This window comes from Oncorhynchus masou, chromosome 24 (assembly GCF_036934945.1).
Source record: "Oncorhynchus masou masou isolate Uvic2021 chromosome 24, UVic_Omas_1.1, whole genome shotgun sequence".
Classification (NCBI taxonomy): domain Eukaryota; kingdom Metazoa; phylum Chordata; class Actinopteri; order Salmoniformes; family Salmonidae; genus Oncorhynchus; species Oncorhynchus masou.
In genome coordinates, this window is record NC_088235.1 from 86,731,284 (window position 1) to 86,749,052 (window position 17,769).

At 45.1% G+C, this 17,769-nt stretch overlaps 1 protein-coding gene across 1 annotated transcript in view; it reads left to right on the forward strand.

Moving 5' to 3' along the window:
- The window catches only part of LOC135512909 (xenotropic and polytropic retrovirus receptor 1 homolog), a 79,305-nt gene that overhangs the window by 58,105 nt on the left and 3,431 nt on the right, over positions 1-17,769 (forward strand). Inside the window, exons 5-11 of the mRNA XM_064935410.1 lie at positions 2,173-2,322; positions 2,528-2,611; positions 3,321-3,402; positions 3,590-3,777; positions 5,108-5,287; positions 7,223-7,391; positions 8,581-8,775. Of these exons, the coding sequence (XP_064791482.1) occupies positions 2,173-2,322; positions 2,528-2,611; positions 3,321-3,402; positions 3,590-3,777; positions 5,108-5,287; positions 7,223-7,391; positions 8,581-8,775 (1,048 nt within the window). The remainder of the gene's footprint in view (positions 1-2,172; positions 2,323-2,527; positions 2,612-3,320; positions 3,403-3,589; positions 3,778-5,107; positions 5,288-7,222; positions 7,392-8,580; positions 8,776-17,769) is intronic.

Consider the following 17,769-nt stretch of genomic DNA (forward strand, 5'->3'; position numbering starts at 1 on the left):
CCTCATCCTGCTGCAGAACTACCAGGTTGGTACCCTAAACCCTACACACTACCCCTAGGTACTACCTCAGCCTCATCCTACTGCAGAACTACCAGGTTGGTACCCTAAACCCTACACACTACCCCTAGGTACTACCTCATCCTGCTGCAGAACTACCAGGTTAGTACCCTAAACCCTACACACTACCCCTAGGTACTACCTCAGCCTCATCCTGCTGCAGAACTACCAGGTTGGTACCCTAAACCCTACACACTACCCCTAGGTACTACCTCAGCCTCATCCTGCTGCAGAACTACCAGGTTGGTACCCTAAACCCTACACACTACCCCTAGGTACTACCTCAGCCTCATCCTGCTGCAGAACTACCAGGTTGGTACCCTAAACCCTACACACTACCCCTAGGTACTACCTCAGCCTCATCCGGCTGCAGAACTACCAGGTTGGTACCCTAAACCCTACACACACCCCTAGGTACTACCTCATCTTACTGCAGAACTACCAGGTTGGTATCCTAAACCCTACACACTACCCCTAGGTACTACCTCAGCCTCATCCTGCTGCAGAACTACCAGGTTGGTATCCTAAACCCTACATACTACCCCTAGGTACTTCCTCATCCTACTGCAGAACTACCAGGTTGGTACCCTAAACCCTACACACTACCCCTAGGTACTACCTCAGCCTCATCCTACTGCAGAACTACCAGGTTGGTACCCTAAACCCTACACACTACCCCTAGGTACTACCTCATCCTGCTGCAGAACTACCAGGTTAGTACCCTAAACCCTACACACCACCCCTAGTACCCTAAACCCTACACACTACTAGGTACTACCTCCTCATCCTACTGCAGAACTACCAGGTTGGTACCCTAAACCCTACACACTACCCCTAGATACTACCTCAGCCTCATCCTGCTGCAGAACTACCAGGTTGGTACCCTAAACCCTACACACTACCCCTAGGTACTACCTCAGCCTCATCCTGCTGCAGAACTACCAGGTTGGTACCCTAAACCCTACACACTACCCCTAGGTACTACCTCAGCCTCATCCTGCTGCAGAACTACCAGGTTGGTACCCTAAACCCTACACACCACCCCTAGGTACTTCCTCATCCTACTGCAGAACTACCAGGTTGGTACCCTAAACCCTACACACTACCCCTAGGTACTACCTCAGCCTCATCCTGCTGCAGAACTACCAGGTTGGTATCCTAAACCCTACATACTACCCCTAGGTACTTCCTCATCCTACTGCAGAACTACCAGGTTGGTACCCTAAACCCTACACACCACCCCTAGGTACTTCAGCCTCATCCTACTGCAGAACTACCAGGTAGGTACCCTAAACCCTACACACCACCCCTAGGTACTTCCTCATCCTACCACAGAACTACCAGGTTGGTACCCAAACCCCCACCACCCCTAGGTACTTCCTCATCCTACTGCAGAACTACCAGGTTGGTACCCTAAACCCTACACACCACCCCTAGGTACTTCCTCATCCTACTGCAGAACTACCAGGTTGGTACCCACCACCCCCACCACCCCTAGGTACTTCCTCATCCTACCACAGAACTACCAGGTTGGTACCCACCACCCCCACCACCCCTAGGTACTTCCTCATCCTACTGCAGAACTACCAGGTTGGTACCCTAAACCCTACACACCACCCCTAGGTACTTCCTCATCCTACTGCAGAACTACCAGGTTGGTACCCTAAACCCTACACACCACCCCTAGGTACTACCTCAGCCTCATCCTACTGCAGAACTACCAGGTTGGTACCCAAAACCCTACACACTACCCTTAGGCAGTACCTCAGCCTCATCCTACTGCAGAACTACCAAGTTGGTAACCATACCCTAAACCCTATACACTACCCCTAGATACTACCCCAGTCTCATCCTGATGCGGAACTACCAGGTGAAACAGTCAGCCTATCTACACTCTCTCATCTTTCTGTTTGTTGCTGCAATCAGCATCAATGTCTCTCTGCATCTTACTACCTCTCCATCCACCTCTCTCTAGTGGTGTGTCTATTTCTTCTCTGTTCCTCTCTTTTATCTCAGCAGTTCAGTTTTTCTCAACCGTTTAGGCGTTGTCTTCTTCTCCCTCTCTGCATCTCTTGCTCAGTTCAGAATTAACCCCACGATTTGTCTTTCTCCCAGAATCTGAACTTCACAGGCTTCCGTAAGATCCTGAAGAAGCATGATAAGATCCTGGAGACTCCCCGTGGGGCTGACTGGCGTGTGGCCCACGTGGAGGTGGCCCCCTTCTACACCTGTAAGAAGATCACCCAGCTCATTTCTGAGACTGAGGTAAGTATGGAACAGAAGCACCTGGCTGTGGAGGTCAAAGCATTGTTTAGGTTGATATTCATTCTCCATCATCTGTTTTAACCACAAAATTGCTAATTCTGGCAAAATCGGATCCCGGTCTTTGACTTTTGCTCTTTAATATGTTGTATTTGATTTGAACTTGTTCCTGGATAAACAGTAGTGACGTGTGTGTTGTGTTTGTCAGGCTGTGGTGACCACAGAGCTGGAGGGAGGGGACCGTCAGAAGGCAATGAAGAGGCTGAGAGTGCCTCCACTGGGGGCAGCACAGGTGAGAGAGACTGACGCCAAAGGTTTACTAGAGGGTGTATGTTAGTTAGTGTACAATTAACCAATTAGTTCATTCCCGCCATAATTCCCTGCCAGCGCCAGGATCTCATCAACATAAACGTTGTATGGTAGAGTGACACACTTCCCGCTCATCATCTCCTTCCTGCTGTGTGTGTATACAGTAAAGGTATGTGACACACACACCCTATTCATCCCCACAGTATTGATCCTGTAAGAGGCTCTCCATACTAGACTGGAAAAAGAGCTTTTCCACCGGGGACGAGAGAGAGAGAGGGCTTCACATCCCCTGTCACATATCCTTCATATGTATAGTTGTATTGATATCAATGTCATGTCCACCCTGAATTATGCCAGATCCAAATGGCTTGTCCAGATTACTGTGGGAACATTTATATGAAATGTATTTTTAGCACGTACAAAAGTACTTGACGATAACACATGTTAATGTAAGGACACTTCCTATAAGGTGCATTGAACAAGGAACAGGTGAACTGGATTCTGTGAATGGCTTCAGCTTCCCTGGATAGGTGTGTCTATCTGTCAAGCTAAATGAATTAGTAACTGCCTAGTGTGGATCTGCAGCTGTGTGCCTGACAACATTACAGTAGAGCAGAGAAGACTGGCAGTCACACAGGCCTAGTAACTGGTAATTGCTCATCTCTGTCATTCTCTGCTTTTCCTTCCTGCAGCCTGCTCTAGCCTGGACTACCTTCCGCGTTGGCCTCTACTGTGGGGTCTTCATCGTCCTCTCTATCTCCTTCATCCTCAGTGGTACATTCACACACAACCATGCTAATAAGGCCTTTTTTACTGGGGGATTATCAGATACACAGGAAATGGGGCTTGCCATTAGTGGGGAGCTCAAGTTAGTAGTGCATACTGTATTTTATGACAAGACTGTAGCCTCAGATATTTTGATGGAGAATTAGATTATTTAATTGCTATTATTATTTTGCAGGTGCTGTACTCATCCGGTATGAGAACGTGTGGCCTCTGGTGCGTATCTACCGTGGTGGCTTCCTGCTGATCGAGTTCCTCTTCCTGTTGGGCATTAACACGTACGGCTGGCGCCAGGCGGGGGTCAACCACGTGCTCATCTTTGAGCTGAACCCTCGCAGCAACCTCTCCCACCAGCACCTGTTTGAGGTAAGGGAGAGGGGAGAACCAGGGGATACAAAAAGACAATAACAAGAATCAAGCCAGACAGTACACTTATTACCAGTACACTACTGGTAATAATGGAGAGAACAAATTATATTGTGTGACCACCACAGAGAGAATGATCTGGTGTGACCACCACGGAGAGAATGGTATTGTTTGACCACCACAGAGAGAATGATATTGTGTGACCACCACAGAGAGAATGATCTGGTGTGACCACCTGAGAGAGAATGTTCTGGTGTGACCACCACACAGAGAGAATGTTCGTGTGTGACCACCAGAGAGAGAATGATCAGGTGTGACCACCACAGAGAGAATGATCTGGTGTGACCACCACAGAGAGAATGATCTAGTGTGACCACCACAGAGAGAGAATGATATTGTGTGACCACCAGAGAGAGAGAATGATCTAGTGTGACCACCATATAGAGAATGGTCTTGTGTGACCACCAGATAGAGAATGGTCTTGTGTGACCACCACAGAGAGAATGATCTAGTGTCACCACCAGAGAGAGAGAATGATCTAGTGTGACCACCAGAGAGAGAATGATCATGTGTGACCACCACAGAGAGCATGATCTGCAGTGACCACCACAGAGAGAATGATATTGTTTGACCACCACAGAGAGAATGATCTAGTGTGACCACCAGAGAGAGAGAATGATCTAGTGTGACCACCACAGAGAGAGAATGATCTGGTGTGACCACCAGAGAGAGAGAATGATCTAGTGTGACCACCACAGAGAGAATGATCTGGTGTGACCACCACAGAGAGCATGATCTGTGGTGACCACCACAGAGAGAATGATCTGCAGTGACCACCACAGAGAGAATGATATTGTTTGACCACCACAGAGAGAATGATATTGTTTGACCACCACAGAGAGAATGATCTAGTGTGACCACCAGAGAGAGAATGAGTTGGTATGACCACCAGAGAGAGAGAATGATCTAGTGTGACCACCAGAGAGAGAATGATCTAGTGTCACCACCACAGAGAGAGAATGATCTAGTGTGACCACCAGAGAGAGAGAGAATGATCTAGTGTGACCACCACAGAGTGTGACCACCAGAGAGAGAGAGAATGATCTAGTGTCACCACCACAGAGAGAGAATGATCTAGTGTGACCACCAGAGGGAGAATGTGCTGAATAAGGGAAATTAAACATTTCAATAATAATACTAATCTGAAGACATGCACTATGTTTTTTTCTGATCATATTGCCAAGGACAAATTATATAAAGTGTTATAAAGGTAGTTGAATAAAAAATCTATTGCGTGTTTGATGGCTTTATCTATTGAATTCTTCCCTAGATTGCAGGGTTCCTGGGGGTGCTGTGGTGTATGAGCATCCTGTCCTGTCTGTACTCTGAGTACACCATGCTGCCCATGCAGGTCAACCCCCTCATCCTCTACGGCTTCATGCTCCTCTTCCTCATCAACCCCTTCAAGACTGGCTACTACAAGTCCCGCTTCTGGCTGCTCAAACTGCTGGTGAGCTCCTTCTCCACTGGGACAACTGTATTATAATGATGCAATGATATCAGTACAATGAAACCCGACTCAACTGGTGTTTGTTTGTACAACACTGTATTTGATATCTTTCTCCTACTGTATTGTGTTTTGTTGTATTCAACTTGTCTTTTACTTGTCTGATGTTTGCTGGCTGGGGATGGCTGGGGATGGGAGGTAGGAGGACTCAGTGTGTGTGTGAGACAGAGGCCAGTGGGGTGAGGGATAATAGAATGCAGGCGGGTCCCTGGGGACGTGGCGGCTGTGACTGTGCAATCATTACAGGGATGGATCCATCAGTATGCTGCTCCTCCAATCCTCCCCATCCCTTAGTTACCCAACCCTCCGAGCCATTCCACAGCCCTCTCCAGCTTTGATTGGGCTCCATTGGGGCCTGTGCAGCATCCTAGAGAGCCACACACCCACACTGAACACAGGAACTAACCTGAGGACAAACACATAATGAGAGAACAAATCGAGACAGATTGCCTGGTGTGTTTGTTTACACAATGAATACATTTTGAGGAAGGTTTATCTTCTGAATGTCTATAATTTATGTGTATGGAGATGGTGTGGAGATCAATAATGGCATATATTGCCAGGTAGAAATCTTTCATTAACTCACATACATAACAGGATGAATCAATACTGTTTGACATTTGCAACTGAAACAATCTGGGACTCGGTCAGGCTACGTAGTGAGGCTGTGTAGCACCCTGGAGGCAAGAGGGGGAGAGTATCATTCCCATTCACCCACAGTCTCATTCGCAGACCCGTGATAACATGATCCAGTCCCAGCAGAAACCATACCCAAAGCACTAGTAAACCCAATCATATTAGGCTATATTAAATCAGACTTCTCCAGGGGCATGGCCATGCAGTTGATCCTGTGCTGGTCCCAGACCGTCATGTCTGTGCATGTGTGGAGTGTCGTATTGACTACTGTGTCAGCAAAAATATAATTTGTCTGCAAATCAAGTCTTATCTTATCCATCTCTATCTTCAAGCATCAGCTGTCTGAGCAGCTTACCGATCACTGTATCTGTACACAGCAATCTGTAAATAGCACACCCAACTACCTCCTCCCCATATTATTACTTACCCTCTTGCTCTTTTGCACCCCAGTATCTCTACTTGCACATCATCATCTGCACATCTATCACTCCAGTATTAATGCTAAATTGTAATTATTTTCACCTCTAGGGCCTATTTATTGCCTACCTCCCTACTCTTCTACATTTCCACACACTGTACATAGATTTTTCTATTTTTCTTTTCTTTTGTGTTATTGACTGTACATTTGTCTATGTGTAACTCTGTGTTGTTGTTTTTGTCATATTGTTTTGCTTTGCTTTATCTTGGCCAGGTCGCAGTTGTAAATGATAAGTTGTCCTCTACTGGCCTACCTGGTTAAATAAAGGTGTAATAAAATAGAAATGGAAAAAAATATGGTCTATTACTTCACCAGCCATTTACAGAATGTGAGCCCATATATACCTACCTAAGCAGTACCTCTCAGTGAGGGACAAACTATTGCTGGTGTGGCAATAGCTCTGTTAAATGAGTGACAGGTTGACACAATCCAGATCGAGCCTCATCAGGCTTTCCATAGATATCCAGCAGTCCATTTACTGTAGGGAGATACTAGGACTGCTGGCTTTTGTAGCCCAGGTCTTTACATGTGTGTCCCTTCTCTTTGGTTATTTGGAATGTCTTAAATGGCTTATTGTGAGACAAGCATGGGAGTTCTAGTGGCATTAGTATGCAGAGGTGTACTGTAGACAGAAGAGCTGTCAATGTTATCTTAACCTCAGACTATTCTAACACACATCGCACCCCTTCAGTTGAAGCATATGTATTTAATCAGATCTCCTGTGTCTTGTCTGGGACTACTAACTCTGTCTGTCTGTCTCCTAGTTCCGTGTGTTCACAGCGCCGTTCCATCGCGTGGAGTTTGCAGACTTCTGGCTGGCCGACCAGCTCAACTCTCTGGTGATTGTACTGATGGACCTGGAGTATCTCATCTGCTTCTACAGCTTTGAGCTCAAATGGACCGACCGCAAAGGCCTCCTGCCCATGTTCAACAGTGAGTTAGCCCATAACGAGTACCTACCGTTGCTCTGTAAGTGCAGAACTGTCATGTCAGGTATGCAGTGAAGGAACAGCTGAATGTATGTAACCCAAACCTATATATCATGCTGGTTCAGCAGCTCTGTTCAAACTCATCTATAACAGTTTTGTTTAGGAGACATGTACTAAGGTGGAATGGTTTAACTCTCTCTGACTCCAGTCAATATTCAGTGGGATCTGTCTGTCTGTCTGCCTGTCTGCAAGTCTGACAGTGTCTGTTTGTTTGTCTGGAAAATTAGTTATTAATGGTTCTCCTCAGTAATTTGCAGCCCTCTGCTGTGGCCTGAAAAATCAGCAGCGAGGTAATTGAATGGAAATGTTTGTGTCCAGCAGTGTGACTCTCATGTTGATTAGCTGTCCACTCAGAGAGTCAAATCAAAATGTATTTGTCACAAGCTTCGTAAACAACAGGTGTAGACTAACAGTGAAATGCTTACGGGCCCTTCCCAACAATGCAGAGAGAAAGGAAATAGAGAAATAAACATGTAATAATAAAAGTTAGTAATGATAACTTTGCTATATAAACAGGGTACCCGTACAGAGTGGATGTGCAGGGGTATGAGGTAATTGAGGTAGATATGTACATATAACTAGGACTAAAGTGACAGATAGTAAAGCGTATGAGCCTGGAGACTTTGACCATTTTTAGGGCCTTCCTCTGACACCGCCTGTTATAGAGGTCTTGGATGGCAGGAAGCTCGGCCCCAGTGATGTAGAGAATGCTGCTGCTGTGTGTGTACAATGGTGACCCTGGCCGTGACCCCACTCCCTGCAGGTGTCTCAGGGGGAGTTAAGCACTTTGTAACAGGACAAATATAAACACCCGCTAAATTATTATTATTATGATTGTGATTATTATTATTCTGTGTGTGTGGGAGAAGGAGAGAGGAGAGGGGACAGCACAATGTGGGTGTATGGCAATGAGTCAAAGCACTGGGACTACAGCTAGCTAGTCCACAAATGACCTTGAGCTGTCTCTCAGTGAGTCCAACAAACCCATTCCATTCTAACAGAACAGTTCAAAGGGTCAAGCTATAAGAATGGTTGATACCAAAACCATATACGTCATGAAAATATGGCTGTGTTTGATAAATGTTTGAATGTTTTGGTTGTTAAAGTGTAATTTTCTCCTCCATCCCCACTAGGTGATTACACATGCCACAGTTACTCCTACGGTCTACGTGCCATCATCCAGTGTCTGCCTGCTTGGTTCCGTTTCGTGCAGTGCCTCCGTCGGTACCGAGACACCAAGCGAGCTTTCCCTCACCTGGTCAACGCTGGCAAATACTCCACCACCTTCTTTGTGGTCACCTTCGCTGCACTCTACAGCACCCACAAAGGTAAGGAGACACACCTAGCTTTTTGAGCCAGTTGGACAGGGAGGGGAATGCTGAATGCTGAAGCTCAGATCATCACAAGCTGTATGAACACAATGAAAGCAGAGCTGACCTTGAGTGCAAATGGTTTGCCACTGGAAGAAAAGGACTAAAGCACAGCATAGACAAGGTAAGAGAGAGGGAGAGAGAGAGAGAGAGAGAGATAGAGAGGGAGAGAGGGGGAGAGAGAGAGAGAGAGGGAGGGAGGGAGGGAGGCAGAGAGCAGGGAGGGAGGGAGGCAGGGAGGGAGGGAAGCAGGGAGGGAGGGAGGGAGGGAGGGAGGGAAGCAGGGAGGGAGGGAGGGAGGGAGGGAGGGAAGCAGGGAGGGAGGGAGGGAGGGAGGCTTGTCATTCTCCAGCTCCACAATCAGCCGCTGATTAATCTGGTTCAGAGGTGTTATCACAACAGCATCCCTTCAATATTCTGCCTTTGTGCAATCTCATATCTTGGCTGCATAGATGTTTGTCCAAGTGGATGATTTCAAAGCAGTTTGCTAAGCGTTTTTTGCCATTTCATTATTTATATGCTCGTCCATTGACAGTTATATATTTATTTGTGCAAATGCCAGCTTTTAAACTTCCGCTCAACCTTTGAAAATGTTAAATGTTACTGCACAGCATGATTTTTGCTTCATTTTTCTTTATACATTTAAATCAATGTTTGTGTTTCTTCTGTAAACCGACTCTCCATTTGGCTGTCAGTTTGGAGGCAGTGAGGAGGTTTTAGGTTCTTAGGAAATGAATCCATTAAGGCTTTTTCCTCCTCCAGTCAGTCGGTCCATTCCTCTAGTCTTCAGCCCTGTGGACCCAGGACTAATGAGTCCTCTTCATTTCATATGCTGTGTGAAGACCTGTTTCATCCCCCCCTTTTTAACAGAGAGGTAGAGTCGGGGGCGTTAAGTGAGAAGGGATGGAGGGAATATCCAGACTACCATACCCACTTAACCCACAGTCTTTCAACTGCGTTGGCATGGCTACCAAATTGAGAATTTACAAAATGTGTATGCGCAGGGTTTCCATACATATTTGAAGTATGTTCTTCATTGTCATTAGAATCTATAAGAGATGCATATGGGTTAGACTATTAAAAATACGAAAATACTTATCAAATTGTCCAGTCCGTTGCTCTTTATTGTTGCTAGACTCAGTCTGAGTCACAGTATACAGTATATGTTGGTATGTCTGCTGTATGGGCCAATCGACTGAAGTCTAGCCAGATGTGAATGTGGAGGTGAGGTGCATCTTGGCCACAGAGTTTGACAGTTCTGTTGTGACATACAGTAGATGGGATAGATAAATGAGGCCTGGATCCAGTGGACCGGAGCCTAGCACCTAAATTACAGAGCATCTGTTTCATACGCAGAGCAGAGCGCCGCACAGCACACATGATGATCATCGCTCAGTATTGAATCATGTTCATGCCGGGCACAGCGGTAGTAAATCAGCATAAGAAATGTTGGCAGGGCTCCCAGGTTGTGTATGGATATATCACCTTCATTATACATCCACAAAGTAATGCTCTGATGCTGCCTCATGACCCCATTGATTCCAGTATTACACCAATACCACGGAGAATTGTGCTGTATTCACATTACAATAAATGTATAATAATGCAAAAGGGACTCAATGCAGAGGGTAAAATGTACCCTCCTACTAGGTTTTAGTATGTACCCTCCTACTAGGTTTTAGTATGTACCCTCCTATTAGGTTTTAGTATGTACCCTCCTATTAGGTTTTAGTATGTACCCTCCTATTAGGTTTTAGTATGTACCCCCTATTAGGTTTTAGTATGTACCCTCCTATTAGGTTTTAGTATGTACCCTCCTACTAGGTTTTAGTATGTACCCTCCTATTAGGTTTTAGTATGTACCCTCCTACTAGGTTTTAGTATGTACCCTCCTACTAGGTTTTAGTATGTACCCTCCTACTAGGTTTTAGTATGTACCCTCCTACTAGGTTTTAGTATGTACCCTCCTATGTTTTACCCTCCTATTAGGTTTTAGTATGTACCCTCCTATTAGGTTTTAGTATGTACCCTCCTACTAGGTTTTAGTATGTACCCTCCTACTAGGTTTTAGTATGTACCCTCCTATTAGGTTTTAGTATGTACCCTCCTATTAGGTTTTAGTATGTACCCTCCTATTAGGTTTTAGTATGTACCCTCCTACTAGGTTTTAGTATGTACCATCCTACTAGGTTTTAGTATGTACCCTCCTAGGTTTTAGGTTTTAGTATGTACCCTCCTATTAGGTTTTAGTATGTACCCTCCTATTAGGTTTTAGTATGTACCCTCCTACTAGGTTTTAGTATGTACCCTCCTATTAGGTTTTAGTATGTACCCTCCTACTAGGTTTTAGTATGTACCCTCCTATTAGGTTTTAGTATGTACCCTCCTATTAGGTTTTAGTATGTACCCTCCTATTAGGTTTTAGTTTGTACCCTCCTACTAGGTTTTAGTATGTACCATCCTACTAGGTTTTAGTATGTATGTACCCTCCTATTAGGTTTTAGTATGTACCCTCCTATTAGGTTTTAGTATGTACCCTCCTATTAGGTTTTAGTATGTACCCTCCTACTAGGTTTTAGTATGTACCCTCCTATTAGGTTTTAGTATGTACCCTCCTATTAGGTTTTAGTATGTACCCTCCTACTAGGTTTTAGTATGTACCCTCCTATTAGGTTTTAGTATGTACCCTCCTACTAGGTTTTAGTATGTACCCTCCTACTAGGTTTTAGTATGTACCCTCCTACTAGGTTTTAGTATGTACCCTCCTACTAGGTTTTAGTATGTACCCTCCTATTAGGTTTTAGTATGTACCCTCCTACGATATAGTAAAGGAGTTGGATTAATTTGAATGCAGCTTAAAGACTGAAGTTGTGCAGATCCAGTTTTGGCAGTCCTGTGAATAGACGATTACAGTAGAAATAATCTATAGTTAAATCAAAGACTGATGCTGTGTATGTTGTCCGAGCTGTTGTTCCTGGAAATGTAGAAAAAGGACGAAGGGATTTCCTGACTTTAGAGTTTAGAGTCCCCAGAACCACAGGATATTGAGCCTGACAGTATGGCAAAATACTTTATTCAGGATCAATATGACATCTGCTCTTGTACAGTAGTAGCTTAATTAAAATAAAATAACATTTTATTTGACACTTGCTTCGTAAACAAAAGGTGTAGACTAACAGTGAAATGCTTACTTACAGGACCTTCCCAACAATGCAGAGAAAAAAAATAGAGAAATAATAGAAAAGTAGAGCAAGTAATAATAAAAGTAATAATAAATACACAATGAGTAAAGATAACTTGGCTACATACACAGGATACCAGATTCAAGTCCCTGTGCAGGGGTACGAGGTAATTGAGGTAGATATGTACATATAACTAGGACTAAAGTGACAGATAATAAACAGTAGCAGCAGCATATGTGATGAAACAAAGTTAGTGCAAAAAGGGTCAATGCAGATAGACCAGGTAGCTATTTGGTTAACTATTTAACTGACTATTTAGCTGTGTTATGGCTTGAGGGTATTTTTTATTTTATTTCACCTTTATTTAACCAGGCAGGCTAGTTCAAAACAAGTTCTCATTTACAACTGGGTAGAAGCTGTTCAGGATCCTGTTGGTTCCAGAGTAGACTTGGTGCGTCGGTACCGCTTGCCGGGCAGTAGCAGAGAGAACTATGACTTGGGTGGCTGGAGTCTTTGACAATTTTTGTGTCCTTCCTCTGACACCACCTAGCATAGGTCCTGGATGGTAGGGAGCTGGGCCCCAGTGATGTACTGTACGCACTACCTTCTGTAGCACCTTGCGGTCGGATGCCAAGCGGTTGCCATACACAGCGGTGATACAGACAGTCAAGATGCTCTCAATGGTGCAGCTGTAGAACTTTTGTAGGGTCTGAGGGCCCATGCCAAATCTTTTCAGCCTCCTGAGAGGGAAGAGGCATTGCTGTGCCTTCTTTACATCTGTGTTGGTGTATGTGGACCATGATAGATACTTAGCTGGTCAACACATGCTCTGAGTACGCGTCCTGGTAATCCGTCTGGCCCTGCGGCCTTGTGAATGTTGACCTGTTTAAAGTTCTAACTTACCTCGGTTATGGAGAGCGTGATCGCACAGTCGCCCGGAACAGCTGATGTTTTCATGCATGGTTTAGTGTTGGTTGCCTCGAAGAGAGCATAGAAGGCATTTAGCTCGTCTGGTAGGCTCGCGTCACTGGGCAGGTCGTGGCTGGGTTTCACTTTGTAATAATCATTTGTAAGCCCTGCCTCATCCGACGAGTGTCGGAGCTGGTGTAGTAGGAATCAATCTAAGGCCTATATTGATGCTTTGCCTGTTTAATGGTTGGAATATGTATGTACAGTCACTCTGGGGATGACGTCGTCAATGCACTTATTAATGAAGCCGGTGACTGATGTGGTGAACTCCTCAATGCCATCGGATGGATCCCGGAACATATTCCAGTCTGCTCTAGCGAAACAATCCTGTAGTTTAGCATCCACTTCATCGGACCACTTCCGCATTGAGCGCGTCACTGGTACTTCCTGTTTGAGTTTTTGCTTGTAAGCAGGAATCAGGAGGATATAGTTATGGTCAGATTTGCCAATTGGAGTGCGAGGGAGAGCTTTGTATGCGTTTCTGTGTGTGGAGTAAAGGTGATCTAGAGATGTTTTGCCTCTTGTTGCACATGTGACAAGAAATTAGGTAAAATAGATTTCAGTTTTCCTGCATCAAAATTACAGGCCACTAGGAGTGCCGCCTCTGGATTAGCATTTTCTGATTTACTTATGACCTTTTACTTTTGCCTCTTTGAAGTAGAAATCTTCATCCAAATCGAGGTTATTAATCGCTGTTCTGATGTCCAGGTACTCTTAACAGCCATAGGAAACAATGGTGGAAACATTATGTACAACAACATTTCATTAAGATCAGCGCAAAAAAAACACAAAATAGCAGAATTGGTCTGGTGGGAAAGACAATGATTGGCCGATAGAGTGTGGGTGGGACAATGGATCAGGTAGAAGACATGGACGAGGTGAGAGACAGAGGGAAACTGTTCCTAAGACTAAAAATATATTAATATTAAAAAAGTGTTAACGCTATAGAGGAATAATAGACCGGCCGTGTAGGTGAGAGTAAAATGACAATGAAGATGAAAGAAAAAGTTGAACTAGTGTGAAGGATCACCAGATATAAGAGAATAAATGAGAGCAGAGAGCAGGGAGGGAGGGAGGGAGGGCAGCAGTGGAAGAGGGGAAGAGGATGGACTTGCTCGAGGAGAGTGAGCTGTAATAACCTTCCTGCGACGAAACACATCTCTGGCGGATGCTGCTGGAATAGAGATGAGACCCAGGGCCAGGCCATGGCTTGCTGACTGAGTAGGATTTTGTTGTCTATGGAAACACGGAGCTGCCAGAACCACTGCATAGGAAAGAGCTCAAAGTTCTAACACTCCCCAAACCAACTAACAGGGTCATGATACCCACTGAACTCTGCCTCAACCCTGTTACAACAACACTATCTCTCTGAGACATGCTGCCTATTATGATCAAGCATCATATTCAGTTGTAGGTGGAGTTGAGATATAACTACCGGTATCTGTAATGTAAATCCATATCCATAGAAATTATACTCCACCCAGGCAGGTACTAATATCACTACACAGACTCACTATCTCACTGCCAATCAGCCGTGTGAATTCAACACGAGGCCACTTTCCCTGAGTCAATAACCTTTGTTTGTCTTGCTAGGTCTCAATGTCTGACTGGATAGGCTCTGTGAGGAGAGGGGGTGGTGAAAGTGATGGGGCAGGCAGGTAATAGATTCTTTATCACCTGAACAGCAGTACGAGACATCCCAGGCAGGCAGCACCGCAGCAGATAACAACCCAGAGACAGATGATTGCTTTTCCCGGGTTCCCAAGTGCTTATTATAACCTTCAATAGGAGGCCTGTCCTGAGCCTGTCATGGCAACATCCCACTCTTAAATGTCTTTTAACCGCTTAGGCCCCTGCTAAACACAAACATTTAGTGAGCGTGACAGAAGCAAATGACTGCCGTTGCCCTCTATTTAGCTCCAGATCAATGACTAGCCACCCACATTAGACATCAGTCCTACAGAGCCCTTGAAGCCAACCAGAAAGGCTTAGTGATGGACGAGTGGTATCTTATGTGATCATATTCAACGTTTTTTTGATTTCAGATCTATCATATCAAATCAAGTGAAATTGTATTGGTCGCATACACAGCAGATGTTATCGCAGGTGCAGCGAAATGCTTGTGTTTCTAGTTACAACAGTGCAGTAATACCTAGCAGTAATACCATTTAAATAAACAATGCAAACATAATCCAGATATTTGTTCAATACATTTCAGTACGCGCAATGATACGGACTGGAATATATATATAACATTTCTTAAAAACTGTTTTCGGTTTGTCATTATGGGGCATTGTTGTTGATTGATGATATATTATATATATCATCAATCTACACAAAATGCCCCATAATGACAAACCGAAAACCGTTTTTAAGAAATGTTTGCACGCCTCCCGGGTGGCGCAGTGGTCTAGGGCACTGCATCGCAGCGCTAGCTGCGCCACCAGAGACTCTGGGTTTGCGCCCACGCTCTGTTGCACGCTCAGCCGGCTGCGTCCGGGAGGTCCGTGGGGCGACGCACAATTGTCCTAGTGTCGTCCGGGTTAGGGAGGGTTTGGCTGGTAGGAATATCCTTGTCTCATCGCGCACCAGCGACTCCTGTGGTGGGCCGGGCGCAGTGCGCGCTAGTCAAGGTCGCCAGGTGCATGGTGTTTCCTCCGACACATGGCTGGCTTCCAGGTTGGATGCACGCTGTGATAAGAAGCAGTGTGGCTTGGTTGGGTTGTGTTTCGGAGGATGCGTGGCTTTCGACCTTCATCTCTCCCCAGCCGTACGGGAGTTGTAGCGATGAGACAAGATAGTAACAAAAACAAAAACAGAAATGCCTTATTTACATAAGTATTCAGACCCTTTTCTATGAGGTCAGGTGCATCCTGTTTCCGTTGATCATGTTTCTACAAGTTGATTGGAGTCCACTTGTGGTACATTCAATTGATTGGACATGATTTGGAAAGGCACACACCTGTCTATATAGGGTCCCACAGTTGACAGTGCATGTCAGAGCAAAAACCGTGCCATGGATTGTGTCGAGGATACCAAAACATTTCTGCAGCATTGAAGGTCCCCAAGAACACAGTGGCCTCCATCATTCATAAATGGAAGAAGTTTGGAACCACCAAGACTCTTCCTAGGGCTGGCCACCAAGCCAAACAGAGCAATCGGGGGAGAAGGCCGTTGGTCAGAGAGATGACCAAGAACCCGATGGTCACTCTGGCAAAGCTCAAGAGTTCCTCTGTGGAGATAGGAGAAGCTTCCAGAAGGACAACCATCTCTGCAACACTCCACTCACCAGGCCTTTATGGTAGAGTGGCCAGACGGAAGACACTCGTCAGTAAAAGGCACATAACAGCCCGCTTGGAGTTTGCCAAAAGCCCCCTAAAGACTCTCAGACCATGAGAAACAAGATTCTCTGGTCTGATGAAACTAATGGTCTGATGAAACCAACTATTTGGCCTGAATGCCAAGCGTCACGTCTGGAGGAAACCTGGCACCATCCCTACGGTGAAGCATCGTGGTGGCAGCATCATGATGTGTGGATGGGGCGACAGGGTAGCCTAGTGGTTAGAGCGTTGGACTAGTAACCGAAAGGTTGCAAGTTCATATCCCCGAGCTGACAAGGTACAAATCTGTCGTTCTGCCCCTGAACAGGCAGTTAACCCACTGTTCCTAGGCCGTCATTGAAAATAAGAATTTGTTCTTAACTGACTTGCCTAGTAAAATAAAATAAAAAAATGTTTTTCAGCGACAGGGACTGGGACACTAGTCAGGGTGGAGGGAAAGATGAATGGAGCAAAGTACAGAGAGATCCTTAATGAAAACCTGCTTCAGAACATTCAGAATGTTCAGGGGTGAAGGTTCACCTTTTCCTATAGGACAATGACCCTAAGCACACAGCCAAGACAAAGCAGGAGTGGCTTCTGAGCAAGTCTCTGAATGTCCTTCAGTGACCCAGCCAGATCCCGGACTTGATCCCGATCGAACATCTCTGGAGAGACCTGAAAATAGCTGTGCAGCGATGATCCCCATACAACCTGACAGAGCTTGAGAGGATCTGCAGAGAAGAATGGGAGAAACTCCCTAAGTACAGGTGTCCCAAGCTTGTAGCGTCATAACCAATAAGACTTGAGTCTGTAATCGCTGCCAAATGTGATTCAACAAAGTACTGAGTGAAGGGTCTGAATACTTACGTAAATGTGATATTTCCAGGTTTTTATTATTATAAATTACAAACATTTATAAAAATCTGTTTTCTCTTTGTCATTTTGCTTTGTCATTTTCCCAGCTTTGAGGCATCTGTACAATCTATCTGTGTCTGTAATTGTTTGTTGATGCAGTAGTTTGGTGGTGTTAGGATGCTCCAGTTTTCCTTCATTCCGGATTTACACATTTTGGGACACAAGTTTGTCCTGCAAACTTTAATGAGTATGTAATGTATAATGTATGTAATCCCAATTGCCTGCTGTGAACATATCAAAAATACTTTTTTGAAGGAGACGTAAAACATTTAAGTTTGAGGGATAAACCTCACCAGGAAATATTTATAATATTAGTAATACTGGGTTAATGCGGGGACACGGTACTAGATGAGGTAGCCTGATGCAGAACCCACTGTAGGGTGAGAGCAGGGCTAGAGGGACCAATGTAATTCTCTGTGAAAAATGTACCCTGTTACTTTCCTGGCGCCCTGGTGGCAGTATGTGGGAGGCATTGACCATGACGGATGGCACTGTCCCTGTCTCAGCCCTGCTGGAGTCTGTGTGTGGTCAGGTCAGACTGTGTATCTAACCAGTCTGTCAGTGCA